General features: G+C 39.0%; 1 protein-coding gene across 1 annotated transcript in view; it reads right to left on the reverse strand.

Moving 5' to 3' along the window:
- The window catches only part of LOC112460735 (venom dipeptidyl peptidase 4-like), a gene marked incomplete at its 5' end in the record, with an annotated part of 120,594 nt that overhangs the window by 68,543 nt on the left and 41,731 nt on the right, over window positions 1-10,320 (reverse strand). Inside the window, one exon of the mRNA XM_025025553.1 lies at window positions 3,479-3,678. Coding sequence (XP_024881321.1) covers window positions 3,479-3,678 — 200 coding nt within the window. The remainder of the gene's footprint in view (window positions 1-3,478; window positions 3,679-10,320) is intronic.

Below are 10,320 nucleotides of genomic sequence, written 5' to 3' on the forward strand. Positions count from 1 at the left end.
TTCTAGAGTTTTATCATATCTCTTATATAATTAAATAACTTTCTAAATTCAATAAATTATTACATCTTTAATTATCGTAATACCCATCTTGTTCTATTTTTAGATGAAACAGCAGTTATTTCAGTATATTTTAATTGCAAATTAGTGGACGAATCATTAGTCAGTAACATATGATATGAAGATGAGCATTGTGGAGCGAAATTTTCCTGAAAATACATAACGCTGCCGGTCTTGTTCATTAAAATTTACGTGGTTCATTATATCTTGATTCAATGAATATCCTCATTTGTACCGTTTTAAAATGCGTGTGGTTTAAAATAAACGCGCGACACGACGCAGCTCCCGTTGCGTCCTCATTATTGACCGCGGTGTACCAGGTACATACATATACCATACCTGGCGATCACCAGGATTTCTGTATACGCTCTGAAAATGGACGATCGGTGGTTGTTTCGTTCCCCTTGATATCTCATCTGCATGCAGATACATCACGAAGTTATCAGTTCCCTGTAGAATCCACCGCGATCTCGCACATTTACGGCGCCACTTCCGGCAGGGAAAACAAAACGCGGGCCGAGCGTCGCGTCGATGCGCGCGATTCATCCGCAACTTTCGCAATAAATCAACAACAGAGATGCGTAAACAATTTCTATCATCTAACCCACTGGGACTGCGGAGAGATCAATCACAGGACGCGCGATGGCGGCGCGATTTAATTATTCGGCCTAGTCGCCGATCGATTGTGCGAAAGATCGTAATGATGAAGAATTTAAATTGCGCAAAATTCCGATTCCGCAAAACTGCAGGATGCTAGAATTTCGAGAGAAACCATGAATAAACCTCCAATCCTTTTTCGCCCGCTTATTTACAATCTATTATAATTTTGAGTAATCACGACCTGCGCTATTTGAATACTCAGATTTACGCCTCCAAATGTTTTACCACATTTTATCTCTCTAAAAAATCCTGCAATGTAAAAATATAAAATAAACAAGAAAGGAAGAGAAGAAAGTAAAAAAAAAAATTGGGAACGGGATTGTTGCGTTGTCGATGAACGCGCGCTGAAAATCCAACGTCGTTAATTGAAAAATTCCCGACATTTCGTCGACGCAATGATTGTAACGCGAGAACGCGCGAATAAATATGACCCCCGCGCCAGGAGAGATATGGATCTCTCGCATCGGTCAGGCGTTCAGAATGACGTGGACGACACCGTCGTCGACCTCGTCGAAGATAATCGGTCGAATACACATGCAGTGAAAGCGCGTCGCGCGATCCTGCATTTTAAATCATGCCCCCGACTTTTTCCGTCGCAGCTTTTCAACGGCGCGGCGGCAGCTGGCACGGCCCAGCTGCCAATAGCACAGGCGTTATCCGGTCAATTTACCGCGTTTATCCCTTTAAATATGGACGCGCGCCCCGTTGATCCACTCGTTATTCCCGATTTCGCGATGCTAAGCGCTGTTTTTCACAGCCGCGAGCGTTTTTATGCGGCTCTGTCGGGAAAGTTGGCAATAACAATCGCGAACAATAATAACCGTCATTCACCATCGTTGATTATTGTTGACATTCGACGACAAAGTCGATTTCACCCGTTTATCGCAATGTACGACTTCCAGAATGGGCTATTTAATTAATAAAATTGTTTTAACATCAACAATGCGAAATTATTTCGGTTTTTAAAGCGCCTGTACGGACGTAGATATATTTTACGTAGAATAATAATAGTGTTTAAAATTTTGATCAAATTAGCTACGGGTATCTTCAAACCATTGAAACAAAATTGTATTTCCATCCTTTATTTTTTTCTCTCTTTCTCTTCCTGCATGTTTCCACGCGTGGAATCGATGCCGAATTTATTATCGCTATGGCATACATATTCATCGTGACGGGCGTCACTCACAGGATATAGAAACTAAATCTACTGGAAGTGAGACCGTAACCATCAAACTCTCTCGCATTGTTCTTACTTTCTCGATTGACGCTGATGAATTTTTACACGCCTTTATCCGTTGATTCACCGGTTGTCGCCGCGCGATAAAACGAGGTGCGACGTCTGAAGGGACAAGGGTTGGAAAAAGAGCATGGTTGATGAAGATTCAGCAATGTGCAAACGCGGACAAACATCCCCAGGAGCTACGCGAATTACAACGCTGAATATACGGCGCCTCTCTTTCGCGTCGTCCTGTATATTACCGTTTCGCACGAAATAAAAACTTGCAAATCCGATTAGCGAATAATATTTTAAGAGTTCGCAATATTTGTAAGAATTCGACTTGGGATCCGGTTATAATAAAAACGATATATTTAATTTTACAATCCTATGATACGACAAATAGATTAATTTCTCGTGTATGTGATTCCATAGAAAATTTTTTAGAATATATGTATATTAATTTTCAGTGAGTTAGACGTGACAGAGAACAATAAAGGGGAGATGGCACGTGCGTAGCATTTAACTACAAATATTTTCTTCCTCCCGGTAAAAGCCGTATCAATTTGCATTTCTAATTAGCCATTAGCATAAAGCTAGTTTCTTATTACTTAGCACGAGAAGAGCGGCATAAGCAGCAACAACAGGCGTTCACATCTAATCTCACGTATTTCAGTTAAACGAAATTACAAAGCGGACAATATCCGTCGAATTATTCAACGCCTCGTATACATCGCTGCATCGCTGTATTTCTGCAGCGTGTCGCGTTGCCAGCTCCGCTTTAAACAAATGTTTTATAAAAAATAAATAAAATATTTTTACGTTAAACGGAGGGGTTGTTGTATACATTTTGTAGAAACAGATCCCTCAAAGGGATAAATGAAAAATATTGCGTGACTTGTTGAATTGTTGCCATACGCGTGCGGGTGCGGACGCAATGAATTGAAACGCTCTTTTGTGTAGTTTGATCGCTAAAAGTGCATAGCGCGATATATCGGCTTTACACAAGATTTACGCTTGTTAGATAGCCTCGTATCTTTAACTCAATTTACTCTTGTTATCTTTTTCATTCTGTTTCATTCACGTATTACTTTCGAATTGAACAATTAAAAAAAGGTGTATTTTAATGCGAAAAAGAAAGTATTTGAAAATACTAGATCGCCATGCTTTTAAAAAAAGCGTTTTCCACGCAGAAAATTTGTCAGAAGAAAGTCTTGTTAAATAACCCTTCGTCTGTAAAGTTTTTTTTGCACTCTCGGAGTGTAAACGTGGATCTGTCACCCCTTTTACGCTATTTTTTTCTACCTCAAAGTGTTTTAAAAAATCTGAAAAAAATTCACAAAACATCTGTCCACATTGTAGTTGATGATTTTATAGTCATTTTGATAAACATCACTTATTTAATATTTTCTGGCAGGCTTGCAAGTTTTATAGTTACAAGCAAATATTATTTTGGACGCCGCGTGCCGTAGACCCACGTTTACAGACGGAGGGACAATTCTAATAAAGAACAAATATGGAATATATTTCGATTAGACTATTTACCTTCATACACCCAGTCCGGTACTCCATTGTAAATAGTTCCAAACACTCCCGTGTTGGTTATCTGATAGTCATTGGCCACCTCTGCCTCCGGTCTGTAGTAGATATTGTTCTGGTGAACGTAGATCAGGGCGTTGCCGCGCGGTGCCCAGGTCGCGAGCTGCAACGGCGTCGACTCGTTCGCCGCCAATATCGTCTCCGTTCTGCAAACATAACAAACAACGTGTTTCGTAATACAGTGAAAACAACGACTCTCGCAGTTATTTTCTCGCCGCCGCGCCGCGTCTGCGTTTTCCAAGACAGAGACCACTCGCGGAGGGTTTTTACGCTTTCGCGGAGAAGAAACTGACGCGTGCAACTTTCCCGCTTTTTCGTGCTTCCTATTTCACGTTTCCCCGTTGTAAATAAAATGTTCATCAGTTTATCTCTCAGTCAGGACATTGCGCTTTCAAGGACGGATGTGCGCGGTTACGGTAAAAATGTTACGAATGCAAGAGTACTTTTTACTACTTTAGTACTAGTTTTGTACAAAATTACAAAAGGAGAAAACGTAGTAGAAGCCAAGAAGATGGAGTACACACACATACACGCGTACGTGTTATTGCCTTAAATTGAGAAGTGAAAAATGTTACGAAATAATGTTAGGTAGCACGACAGGCTAAACGTACGTCTCATATATTTTGTATTTTTAATTTTGCTAATATACCGCCCGTTGGACGAAATGCCGCGACACACACTTTACAAAAACTTTTCTCTCGAAATTATTCGCGAGTTAATAATAAAATATATAAAACGCGAAATACGAGATGCAAAAACATCAAGTTAGTGGAATTACTAGCTGCTGGCCTCTTAATCGTACGTACAAAGTGGCAGCATAGTGCAACGTCATAAAGTTAATAATTAAAATTGAAGATTTGGTGTGTATCGCTTACAGGTTAGTGTATAAGCTTTTATTTTGCAGTCAATCTACTTTACAGATTCTTAATCGCTTTTTGTTGCATGTAAAACTAAGATAGAACTTTAGTGTAGTCTATTTAGCAAGTATCATATGAGTGATATACATTTCTTTGTGCACAATAAAAAAGTAAAGACAGCGATATCAGATAATTTTGAGATAGTTTGTATAATAAATATATGAAATAATTATTATTATTATTAATGTAATAAGACTATTTTATTATTAATACGTCTTAAAATGCAATAAAAATTATTTTTTGCAAGATTAATATAAATGGTTCACCTTACCCGACATGGTTCAAATTACCCTACAAAAATCTATCTTCGAAAATTGTATATAACTATAATATTAAACTCACCATAAATAAACGAAATTTGTTAGGAATACATTGTAACAAATATTTGGCATTACAACTCAGCGAAAAAAAAGTTCAGCTATCTTTAGTTATAGGTTTTAAATTATCTTAAAAGAGGCTTAGGCTGGTTCAAATTACCTGAATTTCCTCTAAGCTCGTCTCGCTCATCGATCTCACAATCAATCGGATAAATTCACGCTTACAATAGGGTTGGTATCGAAATTCGGGTACATGAAGTTGAGACAGATAGAGGATACTATGTAAGCTGTCGGATCACGTCCGCGTTATTATTGCTTAGCGTTCGTGACCGATCTGCTGCAACCAACAATGATGTCACAGTGTCCCGGTTGAACAATGCCGTAACTCTGTATGATTTTAGGCGGGGTTCCTAGTTTCGAACTGCCGGACAACCCGGAGACATAGTCCCGCATAACTACAGCGCGCGCCGTATTGTCACGGTGGCTTTGGCCGGGGAAACGTAATACGGGCCACAAATTCTTCGTCAAAGGTTCGAAATCCAAACAATAGCGCGGCGGATTATTACCGGCGAGGGAACGATCGAATAAAACGGCAAATAAGTAATTACTCGCGGGGAATAATTACGATTATAATTCAGAGATGCAATTAACATCGAAATGGGTGTAGCGTATTATTGTTCCCACCAATATGCGGTGTTTCTGCATATTGGTAACACTACGTTTAGGAAACTACATTATTGATGCTTTCAGCACGACAGAAACTATTATGGAATTGTATGTTATTGCTGGCAATAAATTATCGCTTATCACGTTATCACGTGCATTAATTGACTTATTATTCATACAATATAAATAAAGTTACACTAATTAATTTTGTGGTAATAAAATTTTATCAAATCTCTTCTTTGCACTACATAAATACGTTTATCCCTCTTACATTGTTTATAACTTTTTTAATTACGTAATCCTCATTTAATTTAATTTAATTTTAATTTTTAATTCTCTTTCAATCTTATGATTCTGTTTTGCGTTTTTTGTTTTGCGCTTAAATATGTCTGTAAAAAAAATAGTCGGATAGACATTTTCAATGTATTTTTTCCTAATGCCCGCATTTTCGGCATTTTACGACTTCCTCGTAAATTAAGTTTAGATCGGGTAATTTCTGCCAAGACTAAAGACCTCTCCGAGCTCGTTCGCGATTAGGTAGAGACGCTGTTTACAAACGGCTTGAGAAAAGCCGATTAAGGGAAGTTGATTTTTGCCCTCGCGTGCGTCGTAAAAATATCATTGTAGGATCCTACAATGTAGACAATGTAAATCGACGGGAAACACTCCAACCGTTTGTTTACTCGAGTACCAAAGCCGTAGATTTTATGAATCGACCTTTTTGGTTGTGTATATCTACAGAAAATATAGTCCTTTTATCGCGTTATCTCACGTGCCGTAAAAGCGCCAATAAAGTTTGATATTTCACTCTCTTAACGTCGGATTAAGATGCACAGTTTCAAGATGCTCGAGACGCATCCAGCAATAAGATGTTCCGCGCGACATGCGACGGGAATAAACGAGAATGACGCGACGCGATGTATGTGTTCCGCTCACATGCTCGACATAGTTATCTCTCTCTCTCTCTCTCTCTCTCTCTCTCTCTCTCTCTCTCTCTCTCCCCCCCCCCCCTCTCTCTCTCTCTTTTTCATTGTCATTTTGGATAAAAGTTTTATCCATTTCGGATAAAAGCTTTAAAATCGAGATCGGACTCTGATACGTGGCAGATTGCCAACTCTGCAACGTCCGTTTCCGCATACGGAAAACTATCGGAATCCATTCGCGTACGAACTATTGGCAAATACGTTATCGGGAGGAAACGAATGAAGTCATTGAACCGTTATCTCATAGCACTCTGGTAGATCAATTAAATAATTACGCGGAAATGATTTTTCGTGAAACATCGAACTTATCCTTCCAGTTTACATCACGATCTTTTGACTCGTCGATTGCTTCTATAAGAAGTAAGACGTGCTACAAGTTTTCGTTTAATCGAGCAAACCAATCGGCTTATCTTCTTTATGGATCTTTGAGATTTTGAAATTTAAACGAGCACCATACTTGTAAGCGATCTTTCGCTACGTTAATTCTCACTGCGTTCTTTGCTTATACTTTTTACGAGAATTTTGCTTTCATGGAAATTCCAATCTATAAAAGAACCTCGAAAATATCGCGAAACATGCGAGTTTCATCTTACGTCGCCGCAATATATGTCCACAAATGCATATGTTCTCAGATACGTTTCCAGATGCACATACACTTATGTACACATTCGAAAGAGAATAGGAAGAAAATGTTTAAGAGAGATGGAACGAGAGGAGAAACGAGACGAAGAAAGAGAGAGAGCCTCTTCCCTGCAGACAGTAAAATCGGGAGCAGTTCGGATATAAACCAAAGTATGCATCGCGTTCTGAAATTGATTTTGTGACGGCTTCTGAGATTACAGATGGAACAAACAAACACGTTTACGATTATGTAACCACACGTATACGTTTGAATGAAAATCGCTTGAAATCTACGAAAACTCCGTAAAATCAATATTTCTATCCTTTACATTAAAAAAACTAATGTTGTATTAACAACATTAGTCTAACAATAAATGAAAATAATCTTGTTAATACGCTCTTGTTTTAACTCTAACGGCGCCTCGCAAGAGTTTAACATACTCGACTCATGGTGGATTGAAGTATCAAATATGTAAAAACAAAATTTCAACAATTTTTCTACCCTCTAAACTACCCCTACATGCAAAAGCCACCCTTAAAACGTCAAAACGTTGCAATGTAATTTTCTGTAACTTTATCCTAATTTAAATTGTAGAGAAAATACTTCAGAACGTGCAGGTATGTTGTAAAAAACTTACAGACCATTACTACCCTTATAAACCATCGCTACATTAAAGAAAACATCTCCATAGTTCAGAAACGTTACAAGTCGAAAATCTGGTGGCTTATGTCATTCTCAAATGAGAAAGAATTTCATTAATATTGTCATTAAATTAATAAGATTATTTTCAATCAGATTTAATACTGTTAATACATCATTTTTACCGTATAATTTATTACCGTTATTTCACTCATTAATTGTAATTATTTTAGTAACTACGCTACGAACAATCCTCACTTCGAAATGCGCGCTGAAAAACTGCAGTGAAGATTACTCGGTATTTATTAGAGACGGTGAACTATCGTGGAACAAACGATCTAGGGCTTGAGACAAATGTTCGCGAGTTCTTAAAAAAACAGGATCAGAGTGCCGTTACACCGAGCTATTTGCTTCCTACCTCCGCGCTTCGCGTCGAAAAAAGCCGGTGAGTCTTTCCGGCTGGATTCGCGCAATGACCCCGCGGCGTTTTCGTTCGCGCGCGGCGCGCGGCGTTCAGCCGGCCGCGGAAAATCGATGAAAAGCGTAAACCGCGACGTTGACTGCCGTGTTGTCGGCGTCGGCTCGGATGGCTCGTTGTCCTCGTCGCGCGGCAAACTTCTTCCCGAAAAGCCATAAATAAAGGCGCCGGTATTCATGCGGCGTACAAACCGGGTTTATGGCGGGACACAGGGCTCGCCTGGCCCTGGCCTCGCTTCGCCTCGCCTCGCCTCGCCTCGTCACGCCTCGCCTCGCTTCGCATCGCCTGGCGCGGAATATATAGCGAGGTAACTCTCACGGCTTATTTACCCGTCGCTCTCTGTCTCTCGCTCTCGTTCTCCGCTCTTTTGCCCTCGCCCCCAGGCGTACCGGTGTATACTCTCGTTTCTGCCTTTTATCGCGACACCAAAAGCCAAAAACGACTGCCCCCCCCCGCTCCACCCCGACTGTTCTTCGCATCATTGCCACCACGTGTGAACAAACTGTCGTGTTGCAGTTTACGCAAAAAAAAAGAAAGAAAATCTTCGCATTTGGCGCTCTTTGATTTTGAGGATTCGCCGAGAATAACTCAAAATAAGAGACATACATTTTTTATAACATCGGGTCAGATTACTTTCGCAAATATACCATCGCGTTGCAAAATAATTTTAAAAGCAGCTTTTTCAAAATTAAAAAAAGTACATCGGTACAAAATGCAGTTAAAATTAGTCACGTCGTGGTTTACTTTCACGAAATAGAGAATTACTTTTTCAGATATCAACTGAAGAGATAAATTATAATTAAGGAATAAATGTTATATTTTTTATTATATGCTGCGTTATATTAAATAATATATAATATATTATGTTCGCTTTGCGGGCAACAAACACAATATATAATAATAATGGAAAGTATTTTCTAAAATGTTATACCCGCAACCAACTCAATATATTAATAAAAAGTAATCCTTAAACAGCAATCTTTCTATTTCAATCAATATATCACAGATAATTCCAATTAAGCTTCGGCCGTCGAAATATTAGCGATGAAAATAATTATCTTTCGTATAAACTAATCGTATTTCGTTCGACGTTCTGCAGCTAGAGAGATTTCGAATACACATACGCAATGACACGATATTACAATTGCGGAAAGGAAATGTTTCAGAGCGGTACGTTTTATCTGCGTCTGAAGTAACGTCCTGGCGCGAGTCCATTTTCCTGTCGAATGAACGGATACGTATCGCAAATATACAAATGTAAATGAGCCGAAATTTCGTAAGAAATTTATTTCATCGCCTGTCTCGACGTTATTTTTCACGTCTCGAAAAACGGAGCGCCTGGCGGCATACGCTCCGCGAGAAAAATCGCTTCTTCATGTCAAAACGCACGCAAGTAAAATGTAAGATTATAACGCGCGTACTGATTCGCGCGATATATGCGTCAGAGGCAGAGGCATATTCCACGTTTTCCTAAGAATACACACGTTTTTATTTGTCTGTAAAATTTATCGTAAAATGGACGATTTGGTGTTTCATTCGTTTGAGATAACAGTCTGTATATTTTAATATCTAAAGACGCGTAAAGTAATGTACGGGAGAGATAAATATATAACATACCATTAATTTTACTGCTATTGATCACGTATGCAAATATATCAGTGTTTTAATTTCAGTTTTAATTTATTTTATAATTTATTGTTAATTTTAATTTTATTCTGCGACACTCGGCAATCGCATCTCGCGTTCTTTAACGAAAAATACGTTGAAAATTTATTAAATAAATAATCCTCATTTTCCAACCATGCGTATATATGAATTTTTTTGCCTAAAATTACCTCAAAGTTGAATACATACTCTCGAAATAATCCTACGTTATTTCATTTACGCAATTTTTATCTTAAAATCTGGCTCTTCCCCAAAGCCAATGATAAATCTCAAGCTTGACAGCGAGGAGCAGTGCATGTCTGCTCGTTGCGGTGGTTGCGACTGTGGTTAAATCGTGAAACAACTCTATGTACAAAGATGACGAGCGGCCTTTGCGTCGATCTCTGCGAATCACGGTTCAGAAACGGACTGAAGTTTGATCTGCGCGAGTATGATGATCTCAAGCGCGATGGTAAAGTCTAAAATCATGAGATTCGCTTGCCGTTGGGGGGGGGGGGGGGG

Source organism: Temnothorax curvispinosus, unplaced genomic scaffold (assembly GCF_003070985.1).
Source record: "Temnothorax curvispinosus isolate PA1 unplaced genomic scaffold, ASM307098v1 QBEX01010774.1, whole genome shotgun sequence".
NCBI classification, from domain to species: Eukaryota; Metazoa; Arthropoda; class Insecta; order Hymenoptera; family Formicidae; genus Temnothorax; species Temnothorax curvispinosus.